The sequence below is a fragment of the Ostrea edulis genome, chromosome 2 (assembly GCF_947568905.1).
Source record: "Ostrea edulis chromosome 2, xbOstEdul1.1, whole genome shotgun sequence".
NCBI lineage: Eukaryota > Metazoa > Mollusca > Bivalvia > Ostreida > Ostreidae > Ostrea > Ostrea edulis.
In genome coordinates this window covers 70,606,563-70,633,886 of record NC_079165.1, presented here as the reverse complement: position 1 = coordinate 70,633,886, position 27,324 = coordinate 70,606,563, and the positions used below count along the sequence as shown (strand labels likewise).

At 34.0% G+C, this 27,324-nt stretch overlaps 2 protein-coding genes across 6 annotated transcripts in view; one reads left to right on the top strand and one right to left on the bottom strand.

Moving 5' to 3' along the window:
* LOC125680043 (uncharacterized) overlaps positions 1 to 27,324 on the top strand; it is an 83,227-nt gene that overhangs the window by 26,272 nt on the left and 29,631 nt on the right. The window lies entirely within an intron of this gene.
* On the bottom strand, positions 124 to 7,290 carry LOC125657422 (uncharacterized). 4 transcript variants are annotated; one of them, XR_008800704.1, is made up of 8 exons: positions 7,029 to 7,286; positions 6,280 to 6,438; positions 6,003 to 6,113; positions 3,092 to 3,195; positions 2,981 to 2,993; positions 646 to 830; positions 512 to 569; positions 124 to 398 (listed from the first exon to the last, which is right to left on the bottom strand). XR_008800704.1 is itself a non-coding variant. In XM_056157142.1 (7 exons), exons 4-7 carry the CDS (start codon positions 3,133 to 3,135, stop codon positions 341 to 343), a joined length of 345 nt encoding a protein of 114 aa, XP_056013117.1. In that variant the 5' UTR covers positions 3,136 to 3,195; positions 6,003 to 6,113; positions 6,280 to 6,438; positions 7,033 to 7,290; the 3' UTR covers positions 124 to 340. The 4 variants fall into 4 exon arrangements, 2 of the variants coding, with proteins under 2 accessions (XP_056013117.1, XP_056013116.1); XM_056157142.1 differs by lacking the exon at positions 2,981 to 2,993 and having other exon boundaries at positions 7,033 to 7,290; XM_056157141.1 differs by lacking the exon at positions 2,981 to 2,993 and having other exon boundaries at positions 7,029 to 7,288.

The window sequence follows — 27,324 nt, the reverse complement described above, 5'->3', positions numbered from 1 at the left end:
TGCAGAGATTGTTTGGTTGATCGAAGTTATTCTCCCTGATTCATTTGTCAACCATTAAGTGTAGCAGTTTTTGTTCACAAAATATATAAGAAATTTTAGGAGTTATATATAGAATATGCAGTTGAAAATTTTTAATGACATAACACAGGAAAGAAGTATACATTTCAAATATAATTTATAAAATAAATAAGAGGTAAATAAAATCTTGTTGGATACAACTGCGAACCAAACTACGGATGTACTGAATACACTGTCAGAAGGCAAGTCATTTCCACAAAAGAACTGAATGCACTGTCATAAGACTAGTCATTGTCCACAATAAATTTGTACGCAGTAACATTTAGAAGCTATTGTCATACTCAAAATCATCTGGTTCACTTTGTCCGAAGCTGTACACCCTGTTAATACCAACAGAACATATTTCAGTACCATATGAATACAGCTGTAATATAAGATACTGTAATTCATTAGCATAAAATCAAAGTTAGCCTTCATCTTACTAAAGCCATACCTTGAGTCCATTCTGATCGATTCGTTTCTCTTACATTCCTTATTATGATACATCATGTCTGTAAATAAACATACAGTACTGAATGTAAAGTTCTGTCAGCCACTTAATGACACTGCTGGTATGAAATTGCCTACCTTTCACTCCTACGTTCTGAAGAGTAAAGGATTTCATTGGACACAGCACAGGTTCTCGAGTGGGTTTCTGCTTCATAGTATTGCTATGTTCCCTCATTTTGATGGGCTGAGAAGGAGATATGGACCCAGAAAGAGGTATGGGTGTCCATGTCCCCGTTGGATTTGAATTAAGCACTTTAGGCACCCTGGAAGTATTAAACTGAACTAACTTACACAATCTAGAATATATTCATCTCTTTATATTACTTTATGTATTCTCTTTTTTGCCCATTCCTTTATTTGGTGAAATTATGCAGAAAGTTTTATTGAAATTAGCTATTGCATATACAATGACTGAGGTTTGATGAAAAAGTAGGGAATCTATATCAAGCTTGTAATATCGGAGGAAAAGGTAAATAATATTGATACTAGTATTTATTTGTTTGTATCTAAATCTACTTGAAGATTACACCGATGTATGCGATTTAAAGATACTGAAAGAGATTTACATGTATGTACAGTTGTATATGGTAAAATAAAACCAAATGTATTTTAGCGAATTATTTTCTTGCATCATCGGAATTTATATATAATGTATATAAAGATCGCCGTCCATTTTTAGGAAATTAGAAATCCATTTTGCTCATTCATTCTGACTTGTTCATAAATATACCCTTAACTTTTCAAGTAGCGTTAGTATAAATTTTACAGATTTCTTCCATTAATCTTCCCCATCCAAACCCTATGAAATACTAGTATACACCTAATGATTTATTTTAAAGATATACTCGTTATTCATTGTCGCTCAGACCGATATTGTGTACAATATCCATTTCACACTAAATAATGACAATTTAACATTTATTTTAAGCTATTCGGTCTAATTCTAACTTTTTTTTTTATAACGGTCATCATTTTTATATACATTTGTCATTATCATATTTCGTAAATTTGCATCAGGATATATATTTTGTTTCTTTGGAAACAAAAATTAGCACTTTCTTTCCATTGTGCAATTTAAAATCTTAAAAGTTCGAATCAAATGATAAAACGAGCTCTATATATTTGTTATGAACATAGGTATAATATATAGAGAAATTTAACTCCTATTACAGAGTAGCCAAATTTTGGCAATGAAAAATTAAATACACAAAAGCAATTTACATTACATGTTGTTGCTTTCGACTTGCATATGATTAATTTAAACATTTACCAAATTTTAAACTGTTTTGGGCAATTCAATACATCTTGCAACCTTCACCGTGTAGTGATGTTTTAAAATTAAAGAACTAACCTGATTTCAAAAATTTTGTGAAATAGTTCCAATAGAGACCACACCTGTGCTTCATAACTGATGATCATTTATAACCTATTTTGTGATCTAATCAAGGCGGTCTTTTAAATTGAAATTGGCCGTCTGATTGTCCTTTGCATTCCAAATACTGTCCATGTACACGTGAAATAACGGAATGCCAAAGCACAGGCCCAGGATAGGATGAAAGGTGAAGATAACAAACAGAGATCATTCTCATAACTCCTATAAGCAATACAAAATAGAGAGCTGGACAAACCCGGACCCCTGGCGACAGAGGTGGGATCAGGTGCTTAAGAGGTGTAGGCATCCCCTGTCGACCGGTCACACCCACCGTGAGCCTCATATCTTGATCAGGTAAATGAAGTTATCTGTAGTCAAAATAAGTGTGCCAAGAACGACCTAACAATCGGTATGAAACACGTCAGACAGCACTCGACCCAACGATGGGTTGTAATGGCAAACTAGATTGTTATAACAAACATAGAATTTACGAAATGCTGACTTCAAACGAGACTTACCATCAACTTGTTTGTCAGTAGCATGCCTCGTTTTAGAAATTAACCATACGCAGAACAAGCTCTTACGTATCGAATCAGTTGAGAGATATATACACCATATGCAGGTGATAATGGAATATCGTTACATAAATATGGATAGTTGACGGTGGAGAAGCTGAATTCATCTCGTCGGTCATAAAGTCGAGTTGTTTATTTGCCGTTAATATCTACATTTAATATGTATGTAGTATAATTTGTTTAATTCACTCTGGAATATTTCATTCAAATTGGTGACAAGTTAGATAAATTCCATGCAAGTCAAAAGATACAGAGTCCAGTATTTATTGTCTTTATTTGAATGTTTTAATCTGCAAAATTTGTTCCCCTATAATAAGAGTTACAAGTCTTTCTCTATTGCACATATTAAGGATACTCAGACATTCGGAAGGCCTGAGGAACCTATGGTCGTGAACATGCAACGTGGGCCATCAGCACACCATGCAATTCCTCAATCACTGAAATCTTAAATATAACTAACTCTTACCTTCTGTTCTCCACTGAAACATAATGTCATTCAAAATGAAGAAAATTCTACTGAGATATACGTTACATGAAATGTGTGATGTACGAAAAAACCGTTGTAAATATAGCTTACCAGTTTTTAATTTCCTGCATAATAGGGTCTGTAAGTCTCGTCATGTGATTGCCGAGATTTAGCGAGATTATTAACTTCTGGGTACATCAACATCTCAGATTGCACTGTGTAGAGAGTGGTATACATATATATAGCGTTATCAATCGATTATGTGGAGGTTTTAACGAGATAAACATGGGAATTGAAGCATTAGTGGAGTGGTCGAGGATCTTCGCTTCGTGTTTGACGAATTACGTGTAATAACCGCCAGTGTACAAGCATTGACGAGGGTACGTCTTGCAGATAAATAACAGGTTGGTAAAAGCATAATCTATGAACTAGAGAGATGTACGATACGTTTTTATATTCTCAAATCATTCCAATTGAAAGTATATTAATACTTGAAAATGAAAACGGATTATGCATAAAACTTGCTTTGTATTTATACGAACGTACTGGGGAGATCGGAAGGGGGGGGGGGGGAACAACGATACTACATTTACGCACCTGCAGTGTACAGTTGTATATTCAATAAACAAAGTGCATTAAATATGCCTATATATATCAGTTACATCACAGATGGGTTAAGATTGTTTAATATTTTAAAAATATATTATAGATATGCCTTGAATCTGAGGATAAAGGTGTTGTGCATTATGCAGTCATCATTAATGTGGATGTCTGATGCCAGTATGCCCATAATGGGGCAGTATAAGTGTCGATCTTCATATGACAGCAAATTTTCAAAGGCAGGTACACAATTTAAAGATAAAATAATGTCAATACATGTTTGGATCTATATCTATTATGATTATAATAATTATAAGTTTATAAGTTGTAAACTATCTTTCTTTTTAGAAGTTTCTTTCTTTATAAACTGTCTTGCTGTTATGCCCTCTGGGCCCAAAATTGGAATAAACTTATCTTATCTATACCCAAAGTAGGTAATAAATGGGTTCGAACTGTGAAGATAAAAATTTTACATGTAGATATATTGGAATTTTTCAGATATAAGAAGGCAAATAAAACTGTTCAATGTAAAATACGCAAATAGTTGGATAAAACATCCAAAGTCGGCACAGTCAAAGTTCACAACAACAATGGAGGAATTAACTGCATCCTCATTCCGCAGGGCAACAGGCCATTTTTAGCAACCCCTGAAATTCTTAATTGAGGCTAAGTGCCCATTTTCAGCTCGAACAATGACAATTAAAGAGGCCTGTGCAAATGTTGGGATTTCCCTCTTGGTAAGTCAGCATTATAGATTGAACAATTATGTGTATGTGTACCTAATACATGTACTTTAGCTGTACATATATGTATTCATATACATGTATATCATTATTGATGTATCCAAGTTTATTATAACTTTAAAGTACATTTTATGAATGAAATACAAATACTACTTAGGCTTCATTGTGATATTGAACTGCTAATGTTCTTTATAAACTTTACTTGCATCAAGTTTTGAATACTGCAGTACATCTATGTCAAAATAAGTATGCATATTGCAGTATAATACTTTCACCACTAATCAGAGCACTTGTAAATCATGTATATTTTATCAATACATGTAATGACATTTGCCATTTTAGAATGTGATGCAAGGGATGGTTCGCTGCACCTTAAAACAAAATTTGAATATTGGCATCAGATTCAAGGACAACACCACCTGAAAGACACCCAATGCTGTGATTTGCTAGTGTGGATTCCTAGTGACACTCAAATAATTCACATTGACAAAGATGTATTATGGTCAACCTTTTAAGTGTGATAGAGTTTCAGAGTGGTGCATCTATCAAAGTTATGTAATTACATGTATATTTATTGAATAAACATTATAGACAGAGTTTTTCTTATTTTAGATGAACCAAAATACATGTATGTATAGACACAGTGTCCAGCTTTACAAAAATCATTCAATTACATGCATTTACTAAAACAATGGATTTTACTTCTTTTTAAAAAAAATGCAGATTTGAAAACCTTCAGAATGAGAACAAAAGGCTTTATGTTTCATTGTATATTGTTTAACGTTCCTTTCGAGAATATTTCATTCTGATGGAGACGTTCCAAAGGGCTTTATATTCATATGAATATAAAAGGCTTTATATCTATATAAATATGTAGAAAAGTTATATCGCATATATGGTATTCATTACTATTAAGTTTAAAAATTCAATGTGGCAGGTATGTGCAGATTTAAGGTATATATATATATATATATATATATATATATATATATATATATATACATGCAATTAATCTAATAAGTTTGTAGGATTTATCTGCAATCTCCTTCAAAAGGGGAACCTGCAAATTCACATGATCCACACAAATCTGAAATATTTTGTCAGATCAATATCTATACTATGATAGAATATGGCTAAGGAATTTTAAAAAAAAAAATATTCTCTCATTTTCCCATCCAACATGGATTCTGCATCTGGAAATTTTATAGCAAAGTTGTGCATCCTCTTTTGAGAAGTGGGATTTATTTGTAAGAAAGAATGGGATATTAAGTGTCCTGTCATTTGGAAGTTTGTCAAATATACAAAATCCTTTGTCCGCCAGGAATATATCACCAACTTGCAACTTCTCTAAAATGCCACAATGGTTCACAATTGCCAAATTAGATTTGTATCCAGCATACAGATTGGAAATAAGCTGCATTAGGTGTAATACACATTAAGGTCTTTTCTTTGTGGCGACTCTTGTCATTACTGCAAGCGAAAAACTGGCTATTCATATCAATTTGGTCATATTAGGTCACTTCTGTTGCATCCATTGCAATCTTCAATTCTTCTGACTTTTATATTTCAGTTGAATGGACACTTCCAACAGTGTTCATGATCCCTTCAAACAAAATTTCATGAATATATGTATAGAAAATGCATTGTTCATTTTTCCTTAACGAACCGCTAAAACATACCTTTCCAGGGTCTTTCAATTATGATGTTCCCAATTGTCAAGGATGGTTTCTTTTAATTAAGCAGGTATATTTCTCACTGCAAGTTTACAACATCATAGTCTTCAAGGAAAGCTGTAAGAACAAAAGCAATACCATTATAGTATTTGGTGTGCATATAAATTTAGATAACACCGAAATGAGAATGAAGAAAATACAGAAAAACCACCTGACACTAAACTTAACAACCGTTGTAACTTCCTGGTTTGATGTACTAGAATACTTGTATCGTACACTGTACCTTTTTAAATCTTGAGGGTTTGATGTTGTGTGCTCGTGATCATGTAGATCCACTTCATTGTTGTCTGGTACAGATATATTGGTAGCAGTATCAACTTCGGTTCCTACATGTACGTTTCAAGCAAATGCTTCTGCTTCAGCAGGTTTCGTAACTTTGTGTCTATGAAAAAAAAGTAATATACCATAAGTTGCTGTTTTTATTGACTTAAAGTGGCTCGCTACACAACAAAGTTGTAGTTTCTGAAATAAGCACAGAATATGAGTGTTACAAGCATTCTTTTCAAGGCCATGTGTCACTTTTACATAATTATACAATAAAGATATATGCCAGTTCTCTTGAAACACAATACAAAATTAAATCATGCAGGAGCCTATATAAAGGCAAGTAGTATCAAGGGTGTCCTGTCAACCCTTTCCCCTTTTCCTAGCAAGGTTATTTTTTCTATATTAATACAATAAATAAGTGTTCCTTCCCCTTTTCAGACAGAAGGGAATTATGTAGTAAAAGATGTTAATAAATGTTAAAATCAATAACGAAGAAAAAATTACCCCCCCCCCAATTTATGAAATTGTAGTACATGTAATTTTTTGCTCTTATTATTTTATTTTTATCAGTTCGTCTGTCAAATTTTTTTGTAGACCTACCCCCTCTGAAATATCTAAACAACACGTCCAGTATATTCTGTCAGTTTATACACACGTGTGTTAATTTGACATGATTATTCGTTGAATTGTGATAATATTACGTACCTACATCTTTGTATCCACCGCTTCCTTACTGTAGCATCGACTAGGAACCTAAATAAACTACATGGCAGGGTTTTCCCAGTCTCGTGTGTGCAGCCGATCACTTAACAATACACCAAATTACATACTAGCGCCGATTTTCTGTTACGACTTTATATATTTCACATGTTGTTGTACCCGGAAGTAGTAAAACCGAAAGTGAAACCAAACGAGACTTACAGACCCTATACAACGAATGCCGATAAAAACACAAGCATAAAAAATCCCAGACCACCGAGTGTAACCATTATCATGTTTTCATGCAGAAAAGACACTGTAATTATCATATTAATCCATTAATAGCAATTTAGAATAAATTTTTGAAAATTTTACCTTAAATATATTTCCATAAAATCTGGGTAATTATAACTTACGTAATGTTTCGTCATTTGTAGAACCGTTGGGGGAGTCTGTGATATTTCCATATAAATGGAACGTCGTTGTTCCATACTTATTGGATATGTCAACACAATACAGACCATTATCAGGTAGTTCTTCCACACCTATAGACAAATTCATCTGGAATCCTGGAACTCTGTATTCTACGTTCTTTACGTTCACTGTAAGTAAACTTAAATCCCGATCACCTTTGAACACGAATTTTTTCTTTCCATTACACAAACCAACAGTAACGTTTTCATCTTATGAAATACTTATGAATTCTAAAGTAAATGTAATTTTCCTTTTATCACTCATCTCAACGTGTTCCGTTTTCCGTATTACAGCTGGCATTCCTGTATTTGACAAAATAACTATTAATATCGTGTTTCACAATAATATACTAGTAATATTATTTTTCTTTTTATATATCAAACTTACCCATAACATTTACGTAGATTTCTTTTTGTACACATTTTTCTGCTGTAGCCATACAGCGGTATCTACCAATATCCAGATAAGACATGTTTGACAACGTTATAGACGCTGTGTTAAATGTCCTTAGAAGAATACGTTCCACGCCTACATAATGTTTCCATTGAATATGGTACTTTTTAGAAGCTTCATTCGATTGACAGTTTAGTACCACCGTGTTTCCGACTGTCCTATCAATTGTTGTTTCCGCTGGATAAATTGTAAGTTCTACAAATGAAAATATGATTACCCAAAACAACATATTTATTCCTAATCATGATTTCTCCAAACGACATTTATAAGTTTATACATTAGTTTCGTAGATATTTGTATAGATCCAAATCTCATTTATAAACGAGCCCACAAGAGAAATTCATCATAAGATTTTTAAACAATTGCTGAAAGTGTATTTTCCGACAAAACCAATAATTTTGATACCTACGAATATTTTCTAAATCTCTGTTATATCCTATCAGATTAACTCTTTCATCGTACCTGTTGTGGTCACCTCACATCCACTTGTTACGTCCATCTCCATGACAACTAAAAAGGTGACATTAACATGAATATATCACTTGAATTGAAAATAACAAATCATTAGTCTGTTTTATAAAACCTATGAAAGCCTTACAAAAAAGATTTAAAACGAAACTGAAAATCTCCCCTCTTCTAGAGATCATTTTGTCCAGAAAGATAACTTTACTCCACTCTTGATCATGCATTGGCAACATTTATTGATATACTTCATTAAAACTTTAGTATTTGTGATCAAAGTATCAACAAAAGCTATTCACACACTTGACACACTAGATAAAGTCTGATTCAGTCATTATGAATGGGTATACTCCAAATCATTTATTTTGTCAAATACATTTTTCATCGGAGATTTATATTATCATTGGGGTGGTGTTTTAATTTACACTGTTCTAATTTAAGTGACTTTATGAGGAAATACTCCTTTCTTACAACCCGCATTACTTGACAAAACAAATTACTTACGTTTTACATTATGACCCTTGGGTCGAGGCCTCTGCTGGTGGACTGTTATTTCCCGAGGGTCTCTACAGCCCAGTAGCTAAGTACTTCGTTACTAGCTTGAAAATACGGATGTATATTAAATTGCTGTTATAAAATTTAGAAATTCATTTCAAAATTAAGGATTATCTCTCTCATGCATAGCTCTTATCCTTGGACGAATTTGGCTCCACTTTTTTGGCACGCTGTTTTTGGCTATATTTAGCTCTAAATCTTCATAGTTATTTTGGATTTCAAACATTTCGGTTGAGCATCACTGAAGAGACATTATTTGTCGAAATGTGCATCTGGTGCATCAAAATTGGTACCGTATACGTTTTACATTATGACCTCTGGGTCGAGGCCTCTGCTGTTGGACTGTTAGTCCCCGAGGGTCTCTACAGCCCAGTAGCTAAGTACTTCGTTATTAGCTTGAAAATACGGATGTATATTAAATTGCTGTTAAAAAATTTAGAAATTCATTTCAAAATTAAGGATTATCTCCCTCATGCATAGCTCTAATCCTTGGACGAATTTGGCTCCACTTTTTTTGGCACGCTGTTTTTGGCTATATTTAGCTCTAAATCTTCATAAACAGTGCGACATTTAACTCTGGACACGACAAAAGTCCGGAGTTTCGCCAACCCTTTTATTAAGGATACAAATAAACCCTTCACAAAAAAAGATGGGATTTTATGTTCACAAGACATGCACCAACATTTACACTTGCACCTATTGTAGTTTTTAAGATATTTCACCTGAAATCAAAAAATCCCATGGGATTTTGGAGGGATTTTTAATCCCACTTGGGGGATTTTCACTCCCACAAAAAATCCTATGGGAGAAAAAATATAATTTCTCCCATAGGATTTTAACTCCCATATTTAAACTTAATATGGGATACAATGTCCCATAGGAGGAAATGTCCCATAATGAACATGAAATGGCAGTAAATATCCTATTTGAGCATGAATGGGAATAGATATCCCAAATAAAACACAGGATGGGATTTTTATTCCATGAATATAACAATAAAACAGAAAATTGTATCTTAAAAAGTGTTGTTTGTCATGATTCTTAAAATGTACTTAAAAGCCAAGGCATGGCATTAATTTTTAAATATATATATAGTAATTATAAACTCTTATGTGTAGGCCTATGTGTTTGTGAATAAATGTCTAAAAAACATGAGAGATAATAAAAGATATTAGAGCTCTGCATTACTAAACTTTTCCCCATGCAATTTTAATTGTATACATATAACCCTTGCACAAAAATATCCATATAAAATTGGACGGGACTATATTATTGCAACAAGCAGACAAGAACACTATGAAATACTCATTCACACACGGGCACTGTAAGTTAATGTAAATATATAGTATGTGCATGTATAAATATATATACATGCACATACTACATGTATCTATTTACATCAACTTCCATTGCCCGTGCATTCACATGCAGTTGCTCACATTCACTATTCACAACCCTTCATATGTCGTCAGGTACTAAAATATGTTCACAGGAACCGGTAATTTTGTCTGTATTAATAATAGTGTGGGTATATACCATATACCGTACCATCCCCTAATCAGCTGCTATTGGGGGGGGGGGGGGGGGGGGGGGGGGGGGGGGGGGGGGGCTACAAGGGCTGATACTTCACTCAAAACTTCGTTTCAAAATAGTTCTTAAAATTATCGTCACCCACCATCCTTGTGGTTTTAGAAAGGGTAGCAGTATTATTACTACAGATTAAATTACCAGTTCCTGTGATATGTTGTTGAATTACGGAATAGGCCTAGCTTACAACTTGTTTACATATTCTAAAATTAGTGTTAAGTGCTTACGGTGAAACATGAACTCTGCTAGGTGATGCTAAGTTGTTTAGTGAACCGAATCAGACATCTCAAATAAGATTCTCGATTATTTAACAACACAAGAATCATTTTACAAAATGCATGCTTCGGTCCATCTTTCCCTCCCTTCTACAATCGTATTCATTCTCAAGTCAAAGTACTTTCTCCGATTGCTACCTTTACATTAAGCGTCGAAAAGACTTTGACAGGCGTGTCCGAATAAACGGTTAACAGACGTCTCGACTCTAGGGAAGTTCGGCTCTAAGTGTTCTAAACATCTCGAGCGATTTTATAGTGATAAACTTATATGATTTTCGACATTTGTGTATCAATGTTTTATTAATATTGTAGACTTTTTTTACTCATAAAGCAAAGCAATGTTATCGCAAATTTTTAGGTCTACTTACAAATGTATTAACCCCGAGATCCGCCACTAATTAGTTACACAAGTTGTGTGGATACAACAGTCTTCACTTATCATTTTAATTTCATTGGATGATAAAATAGATGACGTTAATATTTTGAATACCTTGTATACGCAAAAGAATTTAACTATACGATGTTTATTTTTCAAATAATAACTTCGGTGGCGAATGGGCGGATCCCCCGTCCCATTCCCATCCCTCACGCATAGTACTAATTATTTCCCCAGCCACTTAATGACCAGATGTACACGACTATTGAATGTAAAGCACTGTTCAGTCATTGTGTACTCCCAATTAATTAACAATCTACCCTCGTAAATCATAATCGTTACGCTTCGTTGGACATGAAACCTTAAATCAATCCATTGACACTACTTAGTCAACGATTTTATATTGTGATACATTTCTATGATTTCGGACATTTATATATCAGGATTATCTGATTTATTTATCAGTGTTCAAAAATCAAAGTACATGTACCGTTACAACGATTTTATACCTACTTCTTATAATACCCCCCTGGATACGCCACTAGCTAAATTAATTCTGGTGATGCCTATAACAGCGGTACATGTACTCACCTATCATTCTAACTTATTGAAAGTTAAAATAATGTAGATATAATCTAATGTAAACATTTTGAATACTTATATATATATATATATATATATATATATAATATATATATATATAAAGGCATGCCTTCATCATATGATGTTATGTTTATTAACTTAGTGGTAGATAACCGAGACGACACTCCACCCCTACTTCGCACAATTTCAATTTCTAATATTGACAAGCGGCCCATTTTGACCAGATAGACATTACCCTTGAACGTAAAACACTGGTCAGTCATTGTGTATTTCTAATTAACAAACTTCATCATTGAATACAGCCACTGACACTAGTCGTGAGTTGATTTTGTACGTGATAAATTCCTAATGATCTTTACTCGTGTGTTTCATTGCTTATTTGGAGTTTTTATTTGTTTGGTTTTTCCCCCTTCTTCTTCTTCTTCAAGAGCAAAGTATTGATATTGCAGTTTAACCCCCTGGAACCGCCAGTTATTAGGTAGACGTATTGTGTTGATCTACTAATTAGGTAAATGAAGTCAATGGATATCTGCGGTAATATTTAGCGTTATTCACTTAATATTAGCTTCCTAACTATATTGAAAGTGAAATAAACAACGTTACATTTCGAATACTTTAAATATCTAGGATACATAATCATACGAGGATTATTATTTAATATTTTGAAATTAGAAAAACAACTTTAGAGGCGGAGGAGCGGAAGCCATCCCTCTTCCTGCAGGATTTATGGGTCCAAAATTGACAAAAGGCTCGTTTTGACCAGATAGAAATGGCACTTTCAAACGGAAAATATTGGTCAGTCATTGTGTACTTCCAATTAAAAAAACTACTCCCATTGTAACTCTACTTAGTCCCTGGTATTCTACAATGTACAATTTGAATATTTCATATTGTAAGGTATAAACAGTCACACGATGTTTAGTTCGGAAATTAAAAAAAAATGTAGTGGGGACACTGGTCAGTCATTGTGTATTCCAATTAACAAACTACCCTTTTAAATCCTACTCGTTACGGTTCGTCAGACACGACAACATCTTGTGGTGTACTTGTTTATTGTAATTAAGGTCTGCTTCGCAATGAAAACCTGTTATCATTGACAATTAATTGTTATTCCACTTAGTCATCGATTTTTTATGTGATACATTTCTATGATCACGGACATTTATATATATATATCAGGGTTGTCTTGTCAGGTTTATTTATCATTATTCCAAAAGCAAAGTACTGTTATCACGATTTTATGCCTACTTCTTACCCCTCTGGATCCGCCACTAGCTAGATAATTTTGGTGATGCCTATAACAGCGGTACTCATCTATCATTGTAACATTATTGGAAGTTAAAATACAAGTAAATTTAATGTTAACATTTTGAATACTTTACATATATACATGTTAAGGAATTCATCATATGATGTTTATTAACTTTAGTGGTGGATGAACGAGAGCGAACATCCCCCTCTCCCTCGCACAGTTCAATTTCTAGAATTGACAAGTGGCCCATTTTTACCCTTGAACGTAAAGCACTGGTCAGTCATTGTGTAATTCCAATAACGAACTTCACCATTGAGTTCTGGCCGTTACGCTTCGTCAGACACTAACCACTAATACTACCTAGATACTGATTTTGTACGTGATAAATTCCTGTGATCTTTACTAGTATGTTTCATTGTTTTATTTGGAGTTTCTATCTGTTTGGGTTTTCTATTTTTTCTTTCTTCAAAAGTAAAGTATTCATATTGCAATTTAACCCCTGGATCCGCACTTTTTAAAAGTACACATATAAAATATAATTGTGTTGATCTATAATAATCAGGTAAATGAAGTCAATGGATATCTGCGGTAAAATTCAGCGTTATTCACTTAGCTTCCTAACTATATTGAAAGTTGAAATAGACAACGTTAACATTTGAATAATTTGAATATTTAGAATAGATAATCGTGCGGTGTTTATTTATGAATATTTTGAAATTTAAAAAAACCAAAACTTTAGCGCGGAGGAGCAGAAGCCACCCCTCCTCCTGCAGAATTTATGGTCCAAAATTGACAAAAGGCTCGTTTTGACCAGATAGAAATGGCACTTGAACGGAAAATACTGTTCAATCACTCTACTTAAGTCCCTGATATTCTATACAATGTACAATTTGAATACTTCATATATGTACAGGAAATAATCACACGATGTTTAGTTCGGATATAAAAAAAATATAGTGGCCCAACTGGTCAGTCATTGTGTATTCCCAATTAACAAACTATCCTTTTAAATCCTAGTCGTTACGCTTCGTCGGACACGACAACATAACACATTGACCCTAACCGAACAAGTCTTGTAGTTAAGGTCTTCTGCTCCCAAATGGAAACCTGAATAAGATATCATTAAGGTCTTCCGTTCCAACGGAAGATTTCGTTGTTCTTGACACTACTTAAATAAAAAAAAAAAATAGTGGTCCCACTAGTCAGTCATTTTGTATTCCAATTAACAATCTACCCTTATTATATTCTACACCGTTACGCTTCGTCAGACACGAGATCATAAGCCATTGACCCTAACCTATCTAGTCTAGTATAAATGGGTTTTTTGTTTACTGTAATTCAGGTCCTCCGCTTCCAACTGAAGACCCTCATTGTTATCTCTGTTATCATATGGTCTTCCGCTTCCAAAGAAAGATTTCGTTGTTATTTTTGACACTACCTAGAGACATAATCTCGAACATTTATGTATCGATGATTTGTTGTTTGTTGTAATTTTTTGGTGGAAGCTTTACTGGAGTTGAAATAGTTACGGTTGATATTGGAAATAGATTTTACAATGAAGAACTAATACTGTCTTCATTACTAGGAAAACTTTAGTAGCGGACTGATCAAAGCACCCACCCTTTCCCCAACCCCTCGACCAGCCATCACGTATAGTTCATTTTCCAAAATATATAGATGCAACACTTGATCGTAAAATAGTGATCAATCAATGCATATTCCTAATCAACAAAATACCTTTAAAAGTGCGACATTTAACTCTGGACACGATAAAAGTGCGGAGTTTTTTGTCTATGACAACCACATATTTTCTTCAATAAAAACACTAAAATTTCACTCTGTCATTAAATGTACGTATACGACGCGATCTAATCAAGCCGGCATAGAGGCGCCCCATGCGAAAATTACCCTTATCAAATGTTACGTACTTCGGATTTTTATTGAGCTTAATCCTAAATATTGCACATCTAGATAATTTTCCAAAAATATATGAAACTTTTTACTTGTATCAAAATTCTTTCTGTTTTATATCTTCTAAATTTTATCATAGCGTTAACTAACAGTCTCACTTGCAGAATTAAGGGGTGTGGAGATGGAACCCCCCCCCCCCCCCCCCCCATCATTTCAAAGATAAGAATTTAATGTGCTTGCAATTGATCATTACCTGTAATGCTTCAATATTTCTCCCGTAAGGGAGGGGGACAACCCCTCCCGAACCACCCTAACCGTGATTTGGTTAGTCCTCATTTGCAAAGCCCTTGTAGTCCAATATCCAGTATCCAGTTAATGTAGGGCTTTTACATGTAATATGTATATCAGATATGTTTCATCCCGTGGGGATCCGGTGTTGTATCATAGACCCCCCCCCCCCCGGAAAAACGGGCCCGGAATTGCGCCCCAGGATATAATTTCCCCCTATGTACAAAATCAGTATAGAGTCTCCCCTTTGGCGGAAAAATCGCCCTGGTATATATATAACCAACCCCCCCCCCCCCCCCCCTGTTTCCGGATTTCATTTGTTATAATAGTTTAAGGAAATAGATATGCGCTCATTAATATTACGATATTCATAAAACAAACAAATATTTTTATTGTAAATACAATATGCTTACCAAAAGACTTTAACGATGGTCAATATAAGTAGGATTTTTCGTAAAAAATCGACTCACTAAGCGCACGGTACTGGTGTCACTTTACGTTACACTTATAACGTCATAAATTGTGGCAAAATATAATCACGAAAGCAACGTCACATTTTAAACAAATTCATTATCTCCAAGCTGTAATATCATAACTAAAGCACATGCATGATTTAATGTTTAAAAATTGAAAATAAATCTTTGTACGTGTATAGTGTACATTCATAAAAATTATGAATTCTTAGAAATACTCCAAAGTATACGTACTGTATTTATTTCACCGTGCCTACAACAGCAGGCATGTCGTATGAAATAAGGGTACCCGTTTCGGTAGGTTTCGTTTTGCTTCGGTAGATTTCGTTTCCTTTCGATTTCGTTTCGCATTTTACAGGTAACCATCCCATGAAATAAGGCTTGCAATTCTTATGAATATGACCTCTGAAAAATTTGAACACAGTAAAAAAAATCAGTTTTGGTTTTTTCTAGGATATATATAGACTTGTTCAAGTCTCTATGTTTAATAATCATTGCTCTCTTTAATACTTTTTATTAATGCCAAACACGGAAGGGGGGGGGGGGGGGTTAAAAACTCCCGTACGTTTCTGTCATCGATCTACATCGATCACGCTCTAGTGGAAAAAAAAAAACAACAACCAGCGCATAGAAAGTATATGTAGTTTTGCGCTTTATAAATGAATAATAATAATAACCACGGTGAGTTGAAGTGAGAGATAAAAACTTCCAAATAATATTACATTTTAACGTTTTAATGTTCACTTTCATTTCTGAATAAACAGTAGAAAAGGTATACAGAGTGTTATTTATACTCGTATGTTTTACTTGCGAATCGGTTAGTTTCAATATATATCATATTTAGTTTTGAAGGGGTGGTCTCGTGAAAACCGTGTGACTTTAGATTTTTTTGTCAGATGTTGAACTTTTGATCTAATGGTATTGTTATTCATATGCGGAAATCTTGATTTGTATTCGATAATCTTGATATCTATATGCGGACGGAAATTTTGATTTATATGTGAGAAATCTTGATATCTATATGCGGACGGAAATTTTGATTTATATGTGAGAAATCTTGATATTCATATGCGAATTTTTTTTATTTTACTCTACGAGAGAGAGAGAGAGAGAGAGAGAGAGAGAGAGGGGGGGGCTTCCTCTACTCTTCTGGAGTACCAACGCATGTGGGCGAAATATTCCAGGGGCAATCGCTCACACCCGCCAGAGATCACCTGGGTCCTAAATACAACAGTGAGGTTGTTCAACACGTCACTGATACTCTAACAAGATTTTGACATTCAATTCATTTAATATGTGACTTATGTATATATCTTTCATTCATTGGAAGGGGGGGGGGGGGTACATAAGATCTAACACGCTATATATATCCACCGTTCTGGTGCCTGTGCTCACATCCAACTCCTAGGGAATGCTACTGGCTGGTGCATGTTGGAAACTGTAGGAGGGTCCACAGTTTGCTCTGTACTTGCTCTTTAAACCAGGTAGCACGCAGGAGACAGCTGAGATGCGCAGAGATCTCTTCCCCCTTAGATGATCACCCGTTCAGGTCCAGGCACCCATGTCCACATAAGGCCCCCTGTGTTGCCCCTACGTTGGTAGTCAAACTGGCCGCCTCCCCAGTTCCCCACAAAAAATTGCACGCGACCCTTTCCGCCATATATGTAAATTTGCACCCTGTTTCTGATTACGATTAATACATATTCAAATTTGTATCACACTTGTTAATCCAGCTAGGTAAGCAGCCTATGGGGGATTACAGGGCAGCCACCCAAGCTTCGACATAGCTACTGGGTTTATTCAGCATATTAGGGCAAGGTCAACTATTCAATTCAGGCAGTAGGCCAAATGTCTCACGGCTGGTAGTGCTGTATATTTATTAAAGTTTAATTTTAGCAGAGTAGCTCCTCTAGTTAAATTTAAGACATCCGAGGTCAGGTCATGGTCAATGAAGTTAATTCTTTTATCAATTTTTGAAATTATGCATTTCACCTACAATCAATATGACTAAATTCATGCGTACATCTAGCATGTGTACATCAACATTATCAAATACGAATCAAATATTATGGAATATAAATCGAGATTTATATAATTATCGAATATAAATAACAAGGTTACCAAATGTAAATAAATAACAAGATTATCGAATATAAATCAAAATTTTCGCATATAAATATTAAGATTATCGAATATAATTAAAATTTTGTCATATATGAATAACAAGATTATCGAATATGATTAAAGAGTTTCGTATATAAATCAAGATTTGTATAATATTGCAACGTTTTACACACCGTAAGTGTATCTGTTCAATGCTGAATTTTTATATGCATACATACAGTACATCGTCGCAAACCACGGGTTATTGTTTCATTCTATTTCACAAACGTATGTGAAATAGAATGAAACAATAACCCGTGGTTTGCGACGATGACATACAGTAGTACATGCAACAAAATGTAGTCTGTACAATTGTCATTTGATAAAGTCAATTAAAGTATATGTACCAGATCTAGAGTAAAACATATCTATGAGATACACATGCAATAGCTTAAATACCTTGTATACTATTTTTAAAAATCATTTTAATTTAGATAATTCAAAAATAATAAAAGCAACATTTTACGTTTTAGCTAGACGTAGGTTGTGTACATTGACGTCGCGTCATTGCGCGACAAAATCACATGGGACATTTATTTGGACATTAAGTATCTTTTCGTTTTCCTAAATGGACGCGGGATAAAATGAAATGTTGTATATTCTATATAGTAAATTTTATGTACTTTCTGTAAGTTATATTCATTAAAATATTCGCGTTGGAATAATGCTTAGAAATAAGACATAAAATGGTAGAATTGTTTAAAAAGCGCGGTATTTGTAGAAAAAGGACATTTCACTGGACACCGATAAAATCAATCTACTTCATGGATATACTCAGAATTTTATAATACTGGTATACATTGTGCTCCACGATACATGTACATTATAAATGTAACAAGGATAGTCAACTTCCCCCTGTATTAGGCGTGCTACTGGTCATGATGATTTGCATTTGCAGTCTATCTACAAACACGGGACACCACTGACAGGCACTGTCTTTGCCATTTTTAAGGTCGCTATATCAATTCTATGAACTAAATGTTTAAAGTAATTGGTTTATGGTTTTTAGATAAGGACGTCACAATCATACACCAATTCTTACGTTATTTGGGACAAAATCAATCATTTTATTAATCTGTGGATAAAGCGTATGCGTATTTCATGTAACGCGGGACAACGAAAAATGACGACATCTGCGTGTATATAACTCCGTTATTGATAATATAATGCGTGTAAATTATATTTTATATAAGCTATTATTATTATTTATATATTTTCCTTGCCATTGATGTATAAGACTTTAATAATCCACAAAATATACAACTGTGTAAACATAGCGGAAACATTTTCTAATGCACGTATGAAAGTAACACCAGTACCGTGCGCGACGTGACTATAAGATGTATAATTAAAATATCTGAAAAGTGAAATAGATGAACTGTATAAATAAAAGTAATTCAATTTTCTCGTTTATTTAAATTAAAAAAATCATTTAAGTTCTTCCCAACTTTACTAATTCAAATGTTAGATACTAGTAAATAACGATAAAGACTTAAGATGTCTGAATGAATTTTGATATACCATTACACGATTTGAGCAATTTCCTTTTTATAAAAAATCATAAGATGATGATTGTTCACGATACACACACACACACAAAAATAATCAGAAGAATTACTGGGTCTAAATAAGCAAGAGAATTCTAGTAATAGAAATGGAAACAGATACATAGCTAAAATGTAAGAATGGGGGTGTACTGTCATTTAGGGGGAATTTCTATACTGGGACGGTTTTTCTTAGGGGGTTGGGGTTGGACCCGGGTTAATTCTTCGTAAGGGGAAATTCTATTCCAGGCCCATCTTTCCGGGGGGAATGTCTATCCCGGGCCCGTTTTTTCGGAGGAAAAGTCTATGCGGGGGGGGGGGATTTTATGCTTTACAACACCGGGTAGAATAGGTCCTCAGTACTCCTTGCCTGTCGTAAGAGACGACCCAATGGGACAGTCCTTCGGATGAGAACGCAAAAAACCGAGGCCCATTGTCTCAACTTCTGTGGCACGATAAATTCCCTCCCTGCTCTAAGGCCGTAAGCACCGAGCATAGGCCTATGTTTTAGCCCTTCACCGGCAATGGTGACGTCTTCATATGAGTGAAAAATTCTCGAGAGGAAACTTAAACAATATCCTATCAATCAAATCTGAGTGTCTGTTTTCATATCCATGTAACGTGTGTCTCTAGTACTTAATACATTCTAAGGAACTAAAGATCATGCACCCAATGTTGGGAATGAACTAAGTAAACTTAATTTGTACACTTTTAATGCGATATAGTTTTAGATTTTTTTTTCATTAATGTATATTAAATATGCGCATGCCAAATATACAGCTTTTAAGAATAAAGATATGCAATCAAAATACTTTAGAGAGTACTGGTGCTAGTTTTCGCAATAAAAAGAAGAAAGAAAAAAGCGGGAGCTTTCATAGGCTTTGTCCCCTGGAACCACCCAGGACTTTGTCCTGGACTTACTGAGGTCTAAAGGCGGTCTTTAGACCCACCCACCCAGCAATTTCTCCGGGCCCCAAACTGAAATATTGCACCCGCCTCTGAATACAATACATAATTCATGGTTATCTTGCCTTAAAATCAACAAATGTAAATTCATGTAATACTACACAATTGTCTATTACTTAAATGTGGCCATTTGCACGGATCTTGAGAGATAATTCAATTATCCCCTAGATTATAACGCGAGAGTCGGAAGGAGAGAGCCAGTCAGACAGCAGAAAGGCATGCGCATTTGCACGCGTGTAGATTCTTCTTTTCCAATATAATTTCATACTAGAGCATTACACACCCGTTTTTATTTGTCAAACTGCGTTTTGGAAATCTTAAAATCTTCAATTCAAAATACCCAGTCTAAGCTTCGATGATTCGGGCTGTATGAACTTCGTAATATCAGGGGCGGGTCCAGGAAATGCGGTTACAGGGAGGGGGCGCCACTTTATGAGGCAGGGGGTCCGGGGGCCGCCTTGAGGCCCACAGTGGACCCAGAGCAAAGTGCTGGTGGTGTTCAGGGGGGCGAAGCCCCTGGAAGCTCCGGGATTTTACAGGGCTTGAAATATGTCTCCTATTTAGTCATTTGTGAAATTAATAAAATGACTCAAATTTTATGGGTTTTAGAACAAAATTAAGTTCTCCCAATAAAGTAATGCAAGAAATCAAAAGATTTTGTCATTTATATCTCCGGGAGTGGAAGAAATTATTGCTTCTTTTATCGTTTAGTACATTTTTTTAAACAAGATACCGCGATTTACCTTAAATTTGAAAATTTTAGGTGGGGGGTTGCACTGAATATAGGTGTATGGAAATGTATAGATCTATGTGCGTGCATTTTAATAACCAATTGGGACTTCACTTCAGAGTAACACAAACTGGGACTAAAGCATGCAATTCCTAACACTAAAAGCTGGTCTGAATCCCCCCCCCCACTCGCTTATATACCCTACAAAATTTACCTGCAATATTACATAGTATTTACTAATGTCAATTTATATACATGTAAGTTCTTTTCATTAAAAACATGGAATTTACAAATGGATGAAAAATACAAATTTCACTACATAGACTTAGGTGTACAAGTGGTTTTCGTCAAGTTTCCGCACTCATTTTTCATCTTGAAAGCTTTCTCCCTGCAAAAACTTGGTGTGTCCTGCTGAAACTTGACATATCTACGTTGTTTTCAAGTAGTTTCCGCAACGAAAATTTGCTGAAAGCTGATCAAGTTTGCGTAAATTTCGGTTTGCAGAAACTGTTCTGTTTTAGTATGCACATTGCTATATTGATAGTCTACCGCAAAGTTTTGATAAGTTTCCGCAATATTTTAGTTCTGTATCAGTTTGTACAATATGGTGTATACCAATTTTCAGCTTTGTGGAAACTTACTGAGACTTTATCATCGCCATGTAATTATAATAGGATGTTTGTGTTGCAATCAATATATAGAATTTTTAAAAAGATAACTGAAAACACTCGGACTAAATGCAAAGACAGCCTGTTACATGTATATTATAATTTGCGGAATGTGTTTTTCCCCTTTCGTTGTTAGTCTCACCCCCTCCGTTTGGAGGGATGGTGGTGGTGGTGGTGTCCATTTGTACTAATGAAGTATCACCTATAAGGTGTCAGTATATTCTGGTAGATTATTGCAATATACATCAGTGGCGGACTTAGAGGTGGCGCAGGCAGAGAAATAAATGACAAAATCTTTTAATTTTTTTAATTACTTTATTGGGAGAACTTAATATTTTCCCAAAAAACCCTTAAAATTTGGGTCATTTTGTTAATTTCACCTTATTAAAATGATAGAAAATACATGTAATACAAATGACTAAATAGGAGAAATATTTCAAGCCCCATAAAATTGGTAAAACCCAGGAGTTTCCGGGGGCTTCGCCCCCTGGGCCCCAACCAGGGCTTCGCCATGGACCCACTGCCTCATAAAGTGGCGCCCCGTAACCACAATTCCTGGACCCGCCCCTGTACATGTAGATATGAGGAGATACTGTCTGTATAAGTTGATAGCTCATCAAACGCACCTCCTGCGATGTGAAAGTGAAAATAGCTGCAATCCTCGCCGGCGGAATTATGGTAAGGTTCAATTTCAGCAACTATTTGCGATAATGTGCTCCACGAAGATTTCCTTAAAGATTACAATTATTCTAAATGAACCCTGTGCTTCCTAATCCCCGTAATGTAGTTCTTGTTCATCAGTGGCGGATCGAGAGGGTTGTAGTCACTCCACTTTACTTCCATAGTTTTAAACAAAACTTGTCATTTTACCAGTTTGAGATATTCACCCATCTTTGGGGCCGGGGCGGAATAGGCACAAACTTGGGTCGCAATCCGCTCATCCTTTAAACAATTCCTGGATGCGCCCTTGCCTGCACAGGCACCTTAAATATGGATATTACTACTCCCCCCCCCCCCCCCCCCCCACCTTTTTTTCATATTATTTTTGGTGGGAATAATTTCTCTGAAATGTATGAATTCGTAGTCTATTTCATCCCTCTTTCGATTCATGTAATCGTTTCACGCTTTTTTGTAAGCTTTAGAGATTGGCCTTCTACCGGTATAGAGATTGGCCTTCTACCGGTACAATAAAATTCATTTTATTATATACCAGTAGAAGGCCAATCTCTAAATACATGTATCCGTACTTCCGGTGCCTGTCCCCTTGCCCGTGGAGAACAATACGTAGAGTGCACTTGTAAATATATTACCATTTTGTCTGTAATGATATTTACGGGTGTATTCAATACCACCTCTTAATAAAAACACGGGGGGGGGGGGGGGTGGTATCGTATAGACTCTCATTATTATCATTACAGACAAAATTACCGGTTCCTGTGATTAGACAAATATTGATTTATGTTCACAAAATAAAAATTAAACCAAAATCGGAACCAGGAAAGCTTAATTGATTCCCAACTACATGGAAATGGACATAAGATTTTAATAGTGATATTGTTTAGCTACAGTTCATAATGCATAAGATATAATTGCAAAAGTCTATCTGTTAGTTGGATAATATCTTGTATACAATATAAGAATTTCATAAGTTAACATCATAGCTATATACTAACTAGTATATAGGTCCCTGTTAACATCAACACTGTTCCAAGTATCTGATTTAAATCATTACTTCTTTTTACTGGCTAACAATTTATATTTCTATTAATTTGTCTTGAAAATGAAAAATCCATCGTACCACTGGACCTGTTCATAAAATGAAATTGATCCAACTTCGCCCCAAAATCACAGATTAAACAGTGGCGGATCTAGACCTCACTGTGTGTGTGTGGAGGGGGGGGGGCTTTTTTGGTCAAGAAAAGGAGATATGGTTTTGGTATTAAATGTTAATGAAAATTGAAACATCCATACTTCTTCATTATACTAGCCCGAATATTTAGAAATAATTGTCAAAGTGCACAAATGATCTTACAAAGATTTGGCCTAAAAGCAAAATATGCTTGACCTGGACCATTTAAATTGGCTTTAAAAGTGTTTCAGGTGTTTTCCCCCAAAAAGTCACTAAAATGATTTTAAAAGATTTGAGATGACCTTATAGAAATTAACAAATTTTGCACTAATCAAAATTTATAATCCATAGTTTTGAAATGTTTGAGTGGTATGAATGGTTGGTATGAGTGATTATATATCAATTGTACATCTTACCTTTAAAAGTATATATTATGATGCACTTAATTTCTATTTGTACAAATAAATAAAAAAAAATTAAGCCTAAAAAAAAATAATTTAAAAAAATTATTATAATTCGAGGATTAATGTGCATTAAATTATACTTTGTTGTACAATATGAAAAAGGTACAAATTAAACAAATATTAGAAAGAGATTACATATCTTAATGATAGTATAAGTTAACCACATTCACTAGCTGCAGAATTGTAGCTCTCTGAGAAAATATTGGGACAGATCTGTACCAATTAATATTTTCTCAGAGAGCTACAGTTCTGCAGCTATGCATTCACATGATTATGAATTTCACAATATTTCATATGAATTTAAAAGTAAAAATTAAAATGTATCCTTTGCCTTTGTATTGGGTGATGTACATGTATATTGCAACATAATTTTCAATGTTCATGCTGAGAATTGCTTTGCCATTATTTTCCAAATATTACCATATAAGCCTACAATATTACATATTATGTGTCAAATGAATTATTTATAATATTGACTGAAATAGCATGACATGTTGATCATGATATGAAATGCTTATAAAAGTATTAGATGGCAAATTACAACCTCACAAAGTCATTCACCCAGTAATTGTAGATAAGGAACAATGAGAAACAAAGCCAGGGGCTTGCTGAGCTGTAAAGAACATCCCATGTGTATTATACACAAAGGGATTAGTTGGGGTAAAAGTCACAAGACAAAACCTGGGTACAGATATAAAAAAAAAAAAATGGACAAAGTGACCATGCAAGGACAAAGTCAATATTAGAAGTTTATTAAAGCATAATAACAAAATGTCACAGGACATAATACTGATTTTTATATAAATTCAGGGGGGAAATCTGTTCCTTTTGTAAAGTTTACAAAAATGCATGTGTAAAATATATGTTATATTTTTTATGAGATTGTTTTTCAATTTTAAACTAAAGATTTTGATAATTATTATTAAATGCTTATTCCTTTTATCATATCTATTGCAAAATATGAATTAAAATAGGATTTTCTTTTACTGATATAGAATACTAATAGGCTTTGTAATCATTGGGTTTACAAATTGCTACACAAGATCTGACATTTTTCACATAGCTTCTGCGTGCATGCATGTCATTTGATTCCATATCAACATATCAATTAATAAGCAAGATTCAAAATGTGAAATTACTTTGAACAAAAAAAACAAAAAAACACAACAAAAATCTTGATGACTGATAATCTGTAATATGCATGATAGTTCAAATTTTCTTATGAATATATATGTATATCAAATGATATGTCAGAACAATCAATTTGCTATTATTGTACGTACATGTATATGCTTTCATAATTTTGCTGTTGTGTGATAATGAAATATTGTCAAATTAAAAAAAAATGTGAAATTACAATTTAGTGTCCTTAGGTTTGTAATCAAGAATGAAGGAGTAAATGATAACCCAGTGGTGGATCCAGAAGGGGTGCTGGTTCAGGAAATTTTGCTAAAATAAAGTAAAAATAACACATTTTGAGGGTGGACCCCCTCCCTTGATAACCAAAATTAATGGTAAAATTCCCCTCTCTCAAAAATTCCTGGATCCATCCCTGTAAGCATTAGACAATCATTAATTTGTGATTCCATTATTCATAATTTCTTCATTGGACACATGGAGGCCAACTCTCACATGTATGTATATAGACATAATTCCAATTATTTTGAAAATAAAGAGGTCAAAGTACCAAATTGAATTCAATATAAAATATATAAAGAATATCTTATCATGGATATAAAGATTAAAACATTTCAATCATGTTAATTGATAGATTTTTAGGTCAATTGATTCTCTCATGTGACCTATTGCTAGTGGTCAGCTTCTGTTGTGACAGTAAACAAAACATCAAGCTTGTAAATATCATGATTCCTAGGGTAGAAATTCTGACTCCAGGAGGAACCAAACTTGATATATAGTGTTTATGTGTAAAACATTTAAATTTAGATAACATCTTCCTTAATGCTATTGATGCTTTTAGGTAGAACAGGTAATTGTAAATTTCATGACCTCGATCAGTGATAATAATAATAAAATTTATATACATGCAGCCTTATATATAAAACAGTTTATTACTCTAAGGTGTTTTACAAGGGCAAGAAGAGGAAATGCAACAATAAAATAGAATTAAATGACATTATGACAACTTATACATGTATCTGTAAATTAAATTATCAAAATAAAACACTATGATTAAGATCAATAGCTAAAAGTTGGTTGGTTTTTGGGTGGGTTTTTTTTTTTTTTTTTTTTGGTATTTGATAATTAAAAACGCAGTTTATATATACATGTTAGAATCTAAAGGTTTTGATACTAGCTTTAAAATAGATGGAACCAAAATGGTCATAGTAATTACATGTCTTTATGATTTAAAAGAATCCTTCTTTAATTTTGTTGACACTAGAATATTATAAATGATGGATGCATTGTCAAGAAAAACAGAAAGAGATGTACAAAAATTGTGACACTTGCAACTCCAGGGTTCTGATTCAAGGTCAGATCCAAATAGTGTTAAAAGTGTATATCAAGTTTATAATTGTAAAATGTTTCATCAGTATAGATGATTTTGGGGGAATGAATTACACCTTATATTATACTTCTACTGAATATTAGAATTTAGCATATAAATGCATGCCTAGAGCAAGAAAAGTTACTGTATTATATAGATTTCATTCATATTGAGGTTAGTAATACTTTTAACTAAATAACTCAGGTGACTGATAAGGTCAGTGTCTTGTTGATATTTTTGATGTGTGTATGCATGTACGTGTATGTGTGCGTGTGTGTGTGAAATACAAAAAAATCCAGAAAGATTTGTTTCAGAGTTTTGAGTAGTGATCAGTTTTAGCAATCATCAACAGCTAGGGTATGAATCTGTACACTCATCTTCGTTAATTTCTAAAAAGACTTAAATTGCATTTCAAAAGTAGTCAAGTGTTATATGTGAAGGAGATTTGAGGAACAGATGTTCCTGCTGAATGTGTGTGATCATACATTTGGGGTGTCAATGGATGGAAAATCATCTGAAGATTGAAGTTTTGAAGAAATTGAAATACTTTTTTGAATATTAATCAATCTTATTTTCATTCTAAAATCATGTACTCAAAGGAATTTTCTTTCAATTACATATGTAAGTGCAATAAATTGAATTATTTTTCTATTTCTGACTTACATTTAAAACAGTTATGTTTGTCATTTTGTTTCTCAAAGTA